At 23.1% G+C, this 16129-nt stretch overlaps 2 protein-coding genes across 5 annotated transcripts in view; one reads left to right on the top strand and one right to left on the bottom strand.

Annotated features, from left to right (window-relative positions):
- The window catches only part of LOC132928563 (cyclic AMP-dependent transcription factor ATF-6 alpha), a 17421-nt gene continuing 1292 nt past the window's right edge, over window positions 1-16129 (bottom strand). Inside the window, exons 1-14 of one of the 3 annotated variants that reach the window (XM_060993340.1) lie at window positions 11461-11731; window positions 5533-5576; window positions 4549-4675; window positions 4386-4492; window positions 4134-4308; window positions 3994-4059; window positions 3458-3669; window positions 3252-3392; window positions 3024-3166; window positions 2757-2957; window positions 2170-2349; window positions 1863-2086; window positions 1619-1753; window positions 1-1511 (exon numbers count right to left, since the gene is read on the bottom strand). In XM_060993340.1, coding sequence (XP_060849323.1) covers window positions 1414-1511; window positions 1619-1753; window positions 1863-2086; window positions 2170-2349; window positions 2757-2957; window positions 3024-3166; window positions 3252-3392; window positions 3458-3669; window positions 3994-4059; window positions 4134-4308; window positions 4386-4492; window positions 4549-4675; window positions 5533-5576; window positions 11461-11506 — 1899 coding nt within the window. In that variant the 5' untranslated portion in view covers window positions 11507-11731 and the 3' untranslated portion in view covers window positions 1-1413. Of the gene's footprint in view, window positions 1512-1618; window positions 1754-1862; window positions 2087-2169; window positions 2350-2756; window positions 2958-3023; window positions 3167-3251; window positions 3393-3457; window positions 3670-3993; window positions 4060-4133; window positions 4309-4385; window positions 4493-4548; window positions 4676-5532; window positions 5577-10021; window positions 10308-11460; window positions 11732-16129 lie in introns of those variants that run through there. The other 2 variants (XM_060993339.1, XM_060993341.1) reach the window with 2 other exon arrangements.
- LOC132928562 (guanine nucleotide-releasing factor 2) overlaps window positions 11939-16129 on the top strand; it is a 17291-nt gene continuing 13100 nt past the window's right edge. For both annotated transcript variants that reach the window (XM_060993337.1, XM_060993338.1), the window contains exons 1-2: window positions 11939-12147; window positions 12247-12403. In XM_060993337.1, the coding sequence (XP_060849320.1) occupies window positions 12349-12403 (55 nt within the window). In that variant the 5' untranslated portion in view covers window positions 11939-12147; window positions 12247-12348. The remainder of the gene's footprint in view (window positions 12148-12246; window positions 12404-16129) is intronic.

A 16129-nucleotide genomic window follows, 5' to 3' on the forward strand; every position in this document is an offset into this window, starting at 1 on the left:
TTTATAAATATGTTTCATTTATTAGCTTAAAATACATACAAAACAAAAATCACTCTTATAATACACTACCTATTTTATAAAATTTAAAAAGGAAAATAAATTATAATAATACATAAATAAATATAGTTGAATCTTACTTAAACCAAAACAAATAAAAAATCGACCACATTTTTTTAAGGAACTATTACAGAAATACATAAACAATTTTTTTTTAACATAAATTAAAATATAAAATAAACAAATCTAAATAACACACAACCTTGAATATCTCTATATTATTTTGATCATAAAATATTTATAAAAATGAGTTAAAAATACTGTTAAATTAATTCATAGTAAATTATTGCTTGTTTATAAAAAAATTTAAACAACTTAAGATTATTATAAAATTACAAACCAATCTAAAATTTAATATTTTCTAATACATTTTATTTTTGGAATAGTATACTATAAAATCAAAATAAATAATAGCATTTTACAATGATAATAGTCAATATGTCAAATATAAAACCATAAATCCATGTAGATTATCTACATTAAATGATTCAAATGTAAAATAATAACTTTCATCAACAGTCATTAGTTTATTATTATTATTGTCTAAGCTATATAATAATACAGTAATATAAATAAATATAAATATATTAAATCTATATTTTAATGATATAATTAAAATTGATAAGGTTCATAGATTTAATAAAAGGACATTTATTATGGATACATATTTATTACAGTTTCTTTTAAAATACTGGTAGGAAGGGACTGAGAGTATGAAAAAGTATGAAAGCAATAATCATTACATATATACCACATTTTGAATAAAGTTTAGACTACTAAAAAATCTACAAAATTTGAAGTTCTAATATTATTATTTTTATGAATTAACAATCTAGACAATCCAGATTACAATACAATACAATAAATATAAAACATTCAGAAGACTTTGACTATGATATTTGAAAGTAATAACTTTAAGATAAACCAATTAAAACATTGATTTAAATTAAAATTTCTAATAAATTAAAAAAAAATGAAGTTATTATAACTCGGCTATATTACTATAATAAAACTCTAAATAATGAATTATATATACAAAAAAAAGTTTGAAAAATATCAACAAAAAAGCCTATTATAATATTAAATTTAAATATACATACTAAAAATTTAATTTTTTTATTTTACTGCATATACAATATGCTAAATTATGAATATGGTACTAAAAATTAATTGATTAGATCATATATCAGTAGTTTAACTTTTCAATTGAATGCTACTTTTTGTAGGAATTAGTAAACATGACAATTCATATTATTAGTATATTATAGTATACCCAAGCTTTTAAAGAAAAAATTGCATTAAACTACAAGAGAAAATGATTGAGATATGATTTCTGATTTTAAAATACATGTAATATTAGTAACTTGGAAGTTCATGATTCATTTTGCTAAACATTGAACCAGAATAACTTTGTCGTACGAAATAGGGCTTGTGTGCTATATTGTTTCTATGACCTGTAAAAATAAGTATTAAAGAAAGTTTTAGTTTCATAATAAAAGCCATTAAATAAAAATGGCATGTTTAGTAAAATTATTTTATTTTAAATAAAATAATTTAATACCATTGTGCTGCTTTAAGTTTGAAGAAACATTATTTTTAAACTCATTATTATGTCTTAAGTGAGTATCTCGAATATGTAATGTTTTTGTATCAGTTACTGCACAATCAATTTGAATCATAGTGACAAAATCAGAACCTACAAAAAAGTTAAATGTAAGTACATAATTAATATTTATATTTAAGATACATCAGAGAATTTATATAATCTATTACAATATTGTATGATTTAATAAATTAATTCTTACCATTTGATGATAGAGTTGGAAAAACAAGTGACATTTTTGGTCGAAGGGTAGTATTAGAGGCATTATGACTAGCTGGTAATAATAAATGATCACCAGAAAAAGATACAACATAGAATGTATCATCTTGCCTTTCAATGGAATCAAATAAACTTTCTTTACTATCTAACTTCAACTGACCAAATATTTCTATGAAATCGTTGTTAGATGGAATATGCTTTCTTTTTCTATGAGTTAAATATTATTAAAATATTTAGATTTAATTGGAATATTAATTTTATATAATTTACTTAAAATGTAATGCACTCACTTAAAATTCCTTTTGTGTGTTCTTTCCATTTTTTTGTCTTTGTTTCCGATGGATTCATTATCTTTGGAATGTTCAATAGTTGTACTTATAATTGGAGGTTCAACATAAACCATTGATAAATTATCATTCAACAACTTCAAATTCTTTGGTTCTATCCATTTTCGAAGTTCACTATCAATTCTAAAAATAAGAACATTTGATTATTTTATTTCCAACTTAGATTTATATCAGTAGAATCCGCTTATTTGGGTCACCACATAAAGAGGACAACTGATTAATAGGGATAGATTGTATAGTCCCGAACGAATGTATCGGTTCATTAGTTATTCAGTTAATCGGGACAGTCGGATAATGAGGACAAATAGGTCACCGCCCAATGTGTCTCAATTAAGCGGATGCTACTGTACATCATAAATACAACGAAAAACAAATTAAATTAAAAATCTTCTATTTGTATGCTATATATTAAATATTCTTATCGAGTAAGTACCCAACAATAAAATTATACATCACACAAAAATAAGACTTTTAAAAGTCGGTAAACAAATACTTAATATAATCTATTTAATTCAGATAATTTTACTAACCTTTTTGATTCAGATACATTTATAAATGTTGGACACATCAAATGTTCAGTAGCATTCAACGACGAATTACTGTCTTCAAAATCATTGACCCATAATAGATTTCTGCTATGAAAGTTTATGTTTTCAATATTTTTTGTATTGTAATTTTCACCAAGATTCATTTGCATTTGTGATTTATCGAATTGCCTTACATTGAAAAGCCTAAATAAGTAAAATTATTTCAATTTAAAATATTTATATATGTTATAATTTATCATCAGTAGTTACCCTGAAGGTACAACATTTAAAGAAATCATTAAAACTACTGATAATATAGCTGTAGCTTTTTTGGCTTTTTTGATAATAGGTCTATCTGTTATTGAAGATAATTTGTCGAAAATTTTAAGCCGTTCTTTTAATGCTGAATTTTCCTAAATAAAAGAATAAATTGTTTAGTAAAACTAATAGGTTATATTTGTTTACTATAAAATTGAAAACTTATTTTAATTGACTAACAATTTTCAATTCCAGATTTTCTTTTTCCAATATACATATTTTTTCTTCTAATGATGTTACGTATTCCTTTTTCTTTTTACGAGATAAGCTTGCTGCTTCTCGATTTCGTATCATACGTTGATGTCGTTTTATTGCACTTAACTAATATAATACACACAAATAATATATTAAATATACTTTGTTTATTTGAATAATAAATGTTTTACTTGATTATATTGTAAAGTGGTAGTAGAATTTTTAGACTTTGCTGAATCAATATCAACTATTGGCAATGTCAATTGAGTATTAACTTCTGATGTACTTGATACTAATGGTATTGCAGTTGGTATATTCAAATCAATTTGTTTTTGTTTTTGCAATTTAGTTATTTTTGAAAATTGATCTGGAGTTAGTATAATCTTTCGTGGAAGAGTTGATGCTAAAAATTAAGTATATTGACAACATGAGTTATGTTTTTATTATACATTTGGCATTTAGTCACTAGGTATTTATTAGTATTCTATGTCATATGTAAAATAAAAAATGATTACAGTTTAATACCCAAATATAAATATATTATTTTATATTCGTCTTGTGATATATCAACAAGGTTTTACAAAGTAAGTAAAAGAATATTTTACTTATTCTGAAATGGTTTATTTAAATATTATTAAAAATGTCCTATGATTATCACTTAATTTTGAGACTAAATGCCAAGAGACTTTTTGTTCTAGTATAATATTATTATAATACTAATTATTACCAAATGATTTTGAAATTGTAACTGGAGATTGATTAGTTTGATCAGTCAGCATTGAAGAAACATTGACTAACAAATAAAATAAAAATTAGAAACGCTATTAAAAATTGATTTTAAAAATAATTTGTCTAATTATAACTTACAATTGTTATTAGTTCTAGTAGCTGCATTGAAATTTGGTTTAATTGGAGTTGGAGATATTTTCAGTTTTGGTAATGTTTTACTTCCATTTGTAGATTTTATAGCAAATACTGTATTAGTATCACAAATTATTGTATTTTCATTACTCATATTTGGTGATAATATTCTTGGTAATATCTTTTAAAACAAAAACAAAAACAAAAATAAGAAAATTATTATTATTACTTGATATATAAATATATTTTAGCAAGTACTTGGTTTGAATCAAATGATGATTGTGAATCACCACTTGGCATTGACCCATTAGAAGAAGGAGATGATGGAGGTGATGATTTGAATGAATTGTTTTCCAAATCAATACCTAAAATATAAAAATCAATTATTCTAAAAATAAAAGAACAACTAAAATAATATTACCATTTTCTAAACATGATTCAATGTTCCATTGCATCATATAATCGGTATCTAGATCACTAATTCCAGTATTAAATTTTATATCATCACCAAAACAAGGTGACAATGGTTCCATTTTAAGCTCATCAAACTAAAATAGAAAAGACATTTTAATTAATAAAAATTATTAATGATACACAAAAAAAAATGTTTATTAAATATTTATTGATGATTTTAAATTAAATATATAGAATGATTCACCAAATATTCTCTCCTACTGTTTAATTTAATGATAAATGTATTAAAATTCTGATACATGGAATTTTTAAATAAACATAAAGACCAATTTTCAAATTCTTGAGATTTTTGTTACAACTTAAAGATAGTTCTGTGGTGGGACAAATTTCTATATTTAAAATGAAAACCTACTCTCTTTTTTACAGTAAATGATTTGTTGAATATTTTTTTTAAACATTTAAATTAACTTATATTAAATTTAAATAGTTTTATAAATATATGAAATATATGTTTTGTCTGATATATGGACCACATATATAAGTTTTAAAATTAACATAGCCCTTATATCTCCTAAATCATGGGACCTATAAATTATTCTTGATAAATAAATTTGAAAATCCATTTTAATTTTAATTTTGACACATCAATTTTCAGAAAAATTGTCCACTAAATAATTTACTGTATAGTTTTGTATATCCCAAAACACTCTTTAAGTGGTAAAAAAATGTTAAGAATTAGATAATAGGGTCTTAAAATATATTTAAAAATACCAAAAATCAGATTTTAGGTAGCTACATTATTGAAGAAATAAAAGAGATGGACTATGGACTACTTGAAGAACACTTTGTATATATAAAAATAATTTCATAAATTAAAATATTTTAAAATATTCAGGTAAATAATCATTATACTCAATACTGCATTATGTGGATAGTTGAAATTATTAGAAAAAAACTATTTATTAATTTATCTGAACTTATACAAGCTTACCTCAAAGAGTTTATCCTTAGGTTCAACTAGTACATCCATCATTCCTAAAAAAATATATAAATACAATTTTAATTTTTAAGTATGCCTTTAGCTTATAATATAATTATTTTATTGAGCAATTTATTACTAAGTGATTATCAATATTATTATATATTAACTATCAGTTGACAGTTCATTAATAATCATTAATCAACAAGTAATAAATTTGATTTTAATAACAAGTCAAAAAATGAAATGACAAAGAGGATTTTTTATTTTAGATACTAATTATTTTTTTATTACATTTTGAAATCTTTTAAATTTAAAGACATTTTTACAAAGTAATGAACCACAAAATTGTGTTAAATTTTGTTATTAGTTTAGTATAACATAATACAAGTACAATAAACGCCCCAATACCTTATATTTATAATTTAACATAAAAATATTGTGTGCTTCTAAAATGTAAAAGAATGATTATAATTGATTAATAATAACAATAAGTTTCAGTATTTTTAATTCAGTGAGTAAATTGGTTTATACATATTTTTTGTTTCAATACGCAATAGTAAAATTACAAAGTAATATAAAAATTTACTTATTAATAATCTTTTTTATAATCTCAAGAAAATTTAAGTAAACATTTAAAATAGTGTATATTTGAATATTTTAAACTTTAAACTATTAAAACTATTTGTTATATGGTGCATTTGTTTGGTTATTTATATTTATTTTTCCATGGAATTGAACATTGAACAATGACTATTTTAAAAACTTAATATTTTTATTGATAAATATATTAGAAACATTATTATTGGAAAATAAATAAAACAATTTAGCTTAAAATAACATTTTAGATTCTATGCAGAACATGAATATAACTTGTGTTTTGATTTTACTATAAATGTATGTTTTTACTTTTTTATAAGTTTTGATTAAAAAATTTTCGTTTAGTTAATATTTGAAAATTTAATACAAAATCCCATAAGTTTTTCTTACAGCTGTATTAAGCTATATTTTGTTTAAGCATTAGAATCAATGTTCACAAAATTTATCAATATTATGAAAGTTTAAAAACTATTTTGAATTAAAAAATTTAATTAATTTTTAAAACCTAACTTTTTTCTATATACATATAAATTTCAAATTTAGACAAAATTAGATATTAAAAAAAAAGAAAAACAATTTTTAGTTATTTTGTTGTTTCAAATATATTTTTCCAGGACATTTGAAACTTTAAGAGTCTTACTTAATATATTTAATGTTGTATACAATTAAATTATCAAAAGATTTAATTTAGTATGTATTGCTATTATTTTATATCACATTTATATCATGAACCTATTCGTATTTCACACCCTTTTATGGTAGATCGGTAATCTGTAACGATAATACCTACATTATAAAAATATATACTATTATAACAATTAAATATTAATCATTAAAGTGTGCTCAACCAGTTAATTCAAATTTCTTTATTACTATTAGTAGGTAAAATAAATAACTTTAATAGCAATTAGCAATAAAAATATATTTCTAAATTTACTTGGTTATATAATCTGAAAGATCGTTTTCAAAAGTATATTTTTAAAATAGTGAATTACTATAAAGAAGAAAGAACTATTAATAAAATAGCGGAAAAAATATAATTTCCGAAGCACTAGTTGTAATAATGCATTGAGAAACCGTAGATAGTTGATCTATAAGCTGTTGAAAAAATTTTGTTTTTAAAAAGTTCAACAATTGATTAAAAAATTTAAATAGATCATACATAATTTTTTTAGCTATCATATAAAATATCGAAAATACGTAGTTTTTTTTTTTTTATTATTCGAAGAAATCTACAATCTATACATATATAGGTTTGATAAATGACAAGTAAGAATGATATGAATAATGAGATTAGGGAAGATACCCAGTGGTAACACCCTAAAAATACGTAGTTACAATTTTTTTTAAACATCTTAAGTTCAATTTTTTATAATTAAGAATTGAAAGTACAAAATTCCCCATAAGTTTCTTACTAATATATATATATATATTTGACATATTATAGCAACTTTAAAAATCTTGTAAAACAAAATTCCATAAACAATTTCAAAAATAAAAGTTGCATTTAAGTAGGTATGTTCCAGCCCGGATTAAAGGGTGCAAGGGGGTACGGTCACGGCGCCCATTGATTTTGAGGGCCCATCTTTATATCCAAAATATATTTTTTTAATGCGTTTAAAATAAAAAATATTTTAGTGGGTATAGTAGATACCTAATTAATAATTATAAAATATAAAATTGATATTTTAATAGCTGATAGCGTATACGTTTTTTTGAGGTGAAAAATAGTACTCAACTATATATTTTAAGAAATTTTAAAACTGTAACCCTTTGGTACACACATGCACAATACAACTTACTTTTTTTAATTAGAACCTATTTTTTTTCTACATTTTCGGACTTTTTCTGGGTTTTTTAAATTATTTTCATATAAACATTGTTTTTTGTTTATTAAATTGACCGTGTTAAAATTTCGATGAAAGTGAATTATGCTTAAATTCAAATTTAAACTGACTAACATGGTCAATTTTTTAAATAGAAAAAACTATTCGAAAATAGTTTTAACAAAAGTAATCTATCCGAAGTGTAGAAAAAAATAAATGTCATTTAAAAAAAGTAAATTATACTACATATGCGCGTTCAGAAAAGGGTTAACAATTTGAAAGTTTTTCAAAATGTGTACATATTTGCCATTTGGGTACTTTTTTTTACTTCCCCAAAACCTCATTTTAATCCAATGTCACGCAGCTGAGATATTTAGTTGTACCGGGAATCGTGATCACACTAAGGTATATAATATACTTCAATACTTGGTATGGTAGTTGGTATATAATACACAATAGTCTAGAGCCAACACTTATATGCATTTGCATATTTTTTTTATTGGTTGATCAAAAAAATAGCTAGTTTATACTAAAATTTGTTTCATAACCTAAAGATGCTGTACACGAAATTTTATTTTGTATATTATTGCATATTATAGAATTTTTGCATTTTTTAGCATTAAGTATATTTTTGCAGCATATTTAAGATCTTAAAAACTTATTAAAGACTCAATTAAAATAATAGAAACTGCGCGAAGTAAAACATGTGAAATTAATGGTACAAATGGCACTGATATTAACAAAAAATATGTTTTAAAAAAAAAATAGTTTTCATATTCTTACGAAAATGTCTAAAGTATTATCCGGTGATGTTAGATAGTATCCCAGAAGATTTGACAAGCAACAATTTATTGTATTATAAATAGGCACCTAGCTATTACATCCGTTGATGTAGTACGTTCTTTTTCATGCTACAAAAATTTGTCGACGCTCAATGCTGTTTGAAAACTTATTCAATAATCATTAATTGTTCAATGCAATAAGATCAAGTAAAAATTAAAATGTTTATCATTTGAATCACTTATTACTTTAATTTTTTAATTTTTAATATTTTTTAATACCACGCATTTTTATAAATCATTGGCAATAATTGCATTATAGTATAATACATAAAAATTAATCATTTAATCATTTTTACAATAACATTTTTTTTTAGAGCATATTTTAAGGGCATATTTTGGTAATTTTTAGGGTATAACTGCATACATATTTTATAGATTTTTAGGGCATATAATTGTTGGCCTTACGACATTACACATAAAGCTAGGTGAATCAAATTATTTATTATTTTGTGTTTTCAATTAAAATTTAAAAACATTTAAACATAAAATAAAATACATTAATTTAGGCAAAAATTGTATTGCAAAATCATGGAAAATAAAATAAAAAAGTGTAGTAAAAACATAATAAGTAATGTCCTTGAACTCGAGATAATATCATATAAGCGGGTCATTGATCCTATATATAAATCCTTGTACTAACATGAGGAACACTGCGGTGAATACAGTAGTACTACCTACTACACTATCACTTAACTCGGAAGTAAATGGGCGGCAGTTTTTTACTTTTAATTTAAAAACTGAATATTACCTATAATTATTAATTTATATGATTAATAATTACAAAATTATACGAATATTATACAATGTAATATCGTACGTCAATTTTTCTTCGAACAAAATATTTTATAAATTAATATAAGCTGGTAAAATACGAATATCATAAACACTATTATATTATATAAATATTATTAATTATTCAACAATTTTAATAATTATCTATATTTTAATGTAATAGGAAAATTACTTTCAATATTATATACTAAAATAAAAATAAAAACGCTTCATGAAATTTTTTCAACATTTATAAATCAATCTCTATACTTAAGACACAATAGATAGGAATGGTAGGATAGCAAATCATATAATTCTTAGAAGTATAATAATTAATAAATATTAAATATTTTTAGTTAGCCCAACACAAAGTACGGTTAGTGAGAAAAAAATTATATATTATTACTATAACCCTAGGTACTAAAGTATTCCCTGTAAAAATTAAAAAAAAAAAACACTTACCAAATTCGTCATAATACCAAGGCAAAGTAGAAATATCGCTAGGATCTAATATTGACATGACTTATATAGTTATATTAATTTAAAATGAATCAATAATATATTTAGATAAATGTCTATTGATTTGTCGAGTACAAAAACATAATCGTTATTTTAATTACATAGTTTTTATCGTAAAATAAAAAATTAAGGATCGTCTTAAATATTTTATACAATTATTATTATTTTTATTTATTCAAAATAAATATTGAAACTGACAACTGCTAACTGCAGCAATACATAATATGCCGGCTTCGATAATAAACATAGTCTCCAATTTTTTACGTTTTAAAAACACAACACACGTTGATTTTGTTCAGTGTAGCCACTAAATATTTGACAACTATGTTTTTTTTTTTGCGAAACGTTTTTTTAATATCAACTGGTCAAATTTTATAATATGTATATGCTGCATATAGGTAATTATTAATTAATCTACATCATGAGTTTGAAATTAACGTTTGAAAAATCGTAAAATATTCGATGACTAAAATTAAAATATAACGTAAAATTAGATGGATATGTTGTTTTTATTTATTATTATTAAAAAAGAGTATAATTTTTAAGAAAAAATGCAAAAAAATATAATCAATATTAAACAATAAAATCATCTAGTCAAGAAATTCACTATAGACCCTTACTATAGACAATAATACAATGACTTTTAAACTATTTTTTTATAAATAATTGTAAAAGATCAATAAATAAGATTACATTTTATAATCAGTTTTAAAGTATTTTTACTTAAATCACCTATAAATTAAATAATAAAACTATATAGACAATAAATATTTTTATTATAAAATAATTTTTTTTATATACAATTTGCAGATATTGTATTATTCTTAATTGTTCAACTTGTATGTATAGGACTAATACTAATTAAAAAACTGCATCAAGTGTAAAGTTAGGAAGTGTTCAGATTAATTTGAATTTGTAAAACCGATAAATGGGTTTATCAAAAATCAATAAAAACATTTACAATTATGTAAAAAGCGGGTATAAATGTATAAAAGATCAAATTTCTGGAACATCTTATAGACTATTAGACATTACTACTATAGAATAACTTAATGGCAGTGTTGGCTACTAAAATGTTACCAACTAAGTGCTCAATACCCGCTTATATATTTTTATGAAATATAATATACCTAATATTTTTAATTAAAATATCATAATTCATTTTGTTTAAATGATGATTCATGTCATTTAAAATATTATAACAGGAACCAATAACCTGTTATATTGTTATGCATTGAAAATCATAAATATTTAATTAGTCAATTATTGCTTATATTATAAAAATATAAGAATAGTTACCAATTAAAATATTCTACACAATAAAGCAGTTGTTGTTTAATATATTTTAAGTATGATAGTAATAGACAACAGATATTTGTTACCTGATGAAATGGGATCAGAAGAATAAAAAATGTCTTCGTTCGGCATCAATTATTTAAATTTCAAACTTAATTTCAACAAATTAAATTTATTATTTTATTATATATAAGAATAAAAAAGTAAGATAATGTATATAAAAAGTAATTTTTGGTAATGATTGATTAGAAAGATTTATAAAAACAAATACGTATGTAAAATAAAAACTAAAATTATTTAGTAAACACAAAAAAATAATATTCAATATTATTCATTCTGTTAACAATATCTTAGTGCACATTTTTTAACTATAAACATATTTTACATCTATGTACATACCGTATAGCGTACATACAACTTTACTGTACATGATAAATTGATAACATTTGATAGCAAAATGTTTAAAACCAAGGCGTATTGATATCAGTAAATTTCTGTGCTGCTCATACCGTGGTTTCAAAAACAATATTATATGATAGGTATTGTGATAATGATGTGATAAAAAGTTTTTAAACGCCAACAAATATCACAACTTTTCATAAATATAGTTCAGAATTAAGATTTATGAGTTAATTCTTAATGCCATTAGTGTTAGAGTATAAATAATGAATATCTATATAAATGCACTAATTCATGATGGAACAATATAATTTTTGTACCAGATTGGTTCAAGTAAACAGTCACCATTCAGCGTTTAAGCATAATCAGCCATGGTAAGTGTAGTAGCTTTAGCTTGTTAGTGACTAGTGTCATATCTACATACACCTTTCTTTAATTATATTTCAATTCATTATACTGAAAATGATTATCAGCAATTTGATTGATCATGTTGAACTCAAACGACACATAACATGATCAACAATGTATTACATTCAGTTATGGTTTGTTTCGTCGTATGATTGGTTTTTAACAACATGTCTTCGACGAATAAACATGATTCTGATAAAGATGATGAAATTGAGCAATGTAGTAAGTATTAATAATCAATTATGTAAACATTGTAGATTGTTTTTGAGCACACGCATGCTTATGTTTACTAAATAAAGTCTTGACAAATCATTAAACATCTAAAGTTATTTATTTATTAAATACTTGAATAAATATTGTTTATCAACTGATTACTCTTTTTAAATATATACAACTCATTTATTGATAATAATTGTATTCTTGAGGAGATAATAGGAAATATTTTGCATAATAAAATGTATCAGCAATATGTAATAAATTAAGTATACAATGTTCAGTTAGTTTTTGAATAATTAATAAACACACTGCGGATCATGGAGATATAACAATTTTACATTAAATTTATGTTTAAATGTGTCAGATCGTTTTGATACAACTTATATAGTGACAACTAGCTAAAAATCTTGTATGGTTAAAACCCCTCCAACAAATTTCATAAAGAATAGTCCTAATAAACCTAACCTAACCGTTGGAGCTTAGCCTTTATTTGAAATCATGTAATAACTGTTATTTGTTAGGGTTTACTATATTCCTTTTCATTGCTTATTTTTATGAAAGTAAAATTATTATTTTTTACTCTAGTTTAATTTTTCTTTTATTATTACTAATGAGTTTAAATATTAGTAATATAGCTATTACTATTTTGACTTATTTTAAGTTTTCCTAAAAAAATTTAAAAATCAGAGACATTAGCATTTTTTCAAACTTTTAAAAATGTAGGTAAATAATATAGGTACTTATCTACATTACATTTTTATTGAATGTGACCTGTTATAGAATTATCTTTATTGAAAAATGAAAATAGATCAGTTTAAAACTTGACAATAAAATATTAAAACTTATAGAACAATAATCAAATAAAAATATTTTATGTCTAATGAAGTTATGTCTATTGCTTTAGTATTATTTATATTGGGGTTGAATATTTGCTTGTTGCGTGTAGGTTCACTTCATACTATTTTCTACTATATTCATTTTGATTGATATTGTAAGGGTTTGAAGATTAAATTATCTTGAGAGGGTTGAGATTAATTTTGGTAGGGCTATCTATGCCTTCTCTAGTAATGTAAGTATTGTATAAGGACCCTGGGTTGTGAGCAATTTATTTAATTTTTTTTGTGTTCTATTATTATATTAGAAGCAACAACAGCCATCTCATAATAATTGTATTTAACTCACAAAAAACTATTAATAGGCACTAAAAAATATTTTGATCTCCAGTAAAGTTACAAAAATTTGAACAGTTAGTGTTGCTTTCTTAGAGATTATTTGTACATTTTCTAAACAATTATAAATTTGTCCACTAGAACTAGAATTTATAACCTATATTTGATATATTAAGAAATTTTTTTAGATAATAATATTTATAATTATATAATTGCATAATAACATCCAATGTGAATTTTCCTAAATCTAAAAAATAGAAGTTGAACAAATTTTTGCAAAAATATTTAAATTTTTAATTACAGTTGTATATTTATTTATTTATTTATTTCAATGAGTTGAGCACAATATAAAAAACTGTTTATTATTATGATTTATAACCATCAACATAGTAACAGAGTAATATGAAAGTAGAATGGAAAATAAAGTATTGGTTAGAATAATTCATAGTGGGGAAAAGATACAAATTGATAATTATTAAATTACAAAATTTTAATTATAAGTAAGAAACATATGATGTTTAATAGATTGAAACAAATTAAATGCTAAAATATGTATATAGTATAATAGTTTTAAATTGTATACCTAATTTAATCATATTTATTAATGAAACCTTTGTTGATGTTGTTTTTTCATAGCATTTAGTTTTACTTGTAGCAAAATAAAAAAAAAATGTTATTACATTTAAATGATTTTACTTCCATACTTTTTATTTATGTTTTAATTTTGCCAGTAGTCTATTAGAATTAGAAATTATCTTTTTTGACTAGTTTTCTAAATTATTATTTACATTCTATCTTGGTTAAGAAATATGCAATAGCTGTTGTATAAAAATACACATATTTTAAATTATTTGGTTGATTATACTTTAACAAAAATTTAAAAGTATCTACAAATATATATTTGATATATTGCATGGAGAGTTTAAAATATGTATACTTTTACTATATATATTTTCACGTGTTTTTTATAATTTAAATTGCATATAGTTGGATTTTCAAAAATAAAATAATGTTATTTTAGTTTCTATAATTATCTAAAATCAATCATTATTAAAACAGGAAAAAGAGATATTATATTAAGTATTACTAAAGTAAAAAAGTAATGTAACGAATGCATTTTAACAACAGGCATATCATTTAAAATTAACACTACTTTTTCTGATTACAAAAACACGAAAATAAATATTTGGAAACGAGTACCTAGGTAGTTATATAAAAGCTACAGCTTATTGAAGTACCTATATACCATATACGTCGTGTGACCGTGCGACATGCACTATTATGTATATTTTGCGTATTCCTCGATTTCCTATGATAAACCTGCACTTTCTGTACTATATCTGATCCTAATGACTCAGACATTCATCGTAGGTAGTTAGGTAACCTTACAAATCAAAGTATCACAATTACGTATGACGTCTTTCGGTCACTCTCTACACCTATCAGCTACGGTTGCAAATTTTGAGGTCCCAGGGATATCTCATTGAATTAGAAGCTTGGCTCTAAAACTTCCCCAAGATGTGCAACAATCTACATATGATAAAGAGGGGAAATTAGGTGAGTTTAAACTCACCCATCGGCGGGTTTACCTAAAGGATGTATCTTATGTGTAAAATTAGGTATGACAATCGCTCCCTACGTTTATCAGCTCAGATCACTAAACTCGACGAGTATAGATAGTAATTAGTAGATATACATTAAATACGTAAGAATGCAAAACAGCAGCAGCGGCTCTGTAAGTCATAACTCGTATGTAAAAATATCATTGATTTTAGAATATTATTATATTCTAAAATCAATGGTAATATTAATAAATAAGGCTCAAAAGTTACATATTGTTCTGTATAGTGTAAGCTTTCGATTTATTGCAGACCAAGCTAGAAATCCGAACAATACGATGGCAAGTTTAAAAAAGGATAATTTTAAATACATATTTAGTGAATTTTAGAGGGAAAGTGCATATTATTTATCTAATTGATTTTCATACGCATACAAAGCATGCTTAATATTTTCTAAAAAAAATTGATTTATTTTCTTAACCTATAGGCTATAGCCTATAGGTAGTAGGTATTTTAAATAATATTGAGTACCTACAAAATCCAGTATTATTTTTCGTAGATATTTATTGTCATCGTCGCAGTCGAATATCAATTTGATGACAACGGCACGATTCTCAAAATTTTTTTAATTAAAAAAGATATTTGTTGGAATTTTGAATTATTTTTTTGCATACGTTACACTTATTCATGCGTATATCAAAATATTTCGTGCATATTATGCCTTTTAGCTCCTATAACTTTTGAGTCTTATTAAATAATAAGTATTAACTATAGGTACTAAAATAGTAGGTATATAGTTCCTGGCGCATGGCTTCGCATAATATTAAAATTGTAAAATTTAAACGGCTGTACCTTTTAAATGAAATACCTACTTGTTAATTATTTCTACACATTTTTCGCATATTATTTGTAATCAGAGTTATAAGTACTATTTATTGAAAAAAACTTAAATCAGTTTATTTACACTGAAATAGGAACAAAAAAAGGTTAAACTTTAATGGATT

This window comes from Rhopalosiphum padi, chromosome 4, assembly GCF_020882245.1.
Source record: "Rhopalosiphum padi isolate XX-2018 chromosome 4, ASM2088224v1, whole genome shotgun sequence".
Classification (NCBI taxonomy): Eukaryota; Metazoa; Arthropoda; class Insecta; order Hemiptera; family Aphididae; genus Rhopalosiphum; species Rhopalosiphum padi.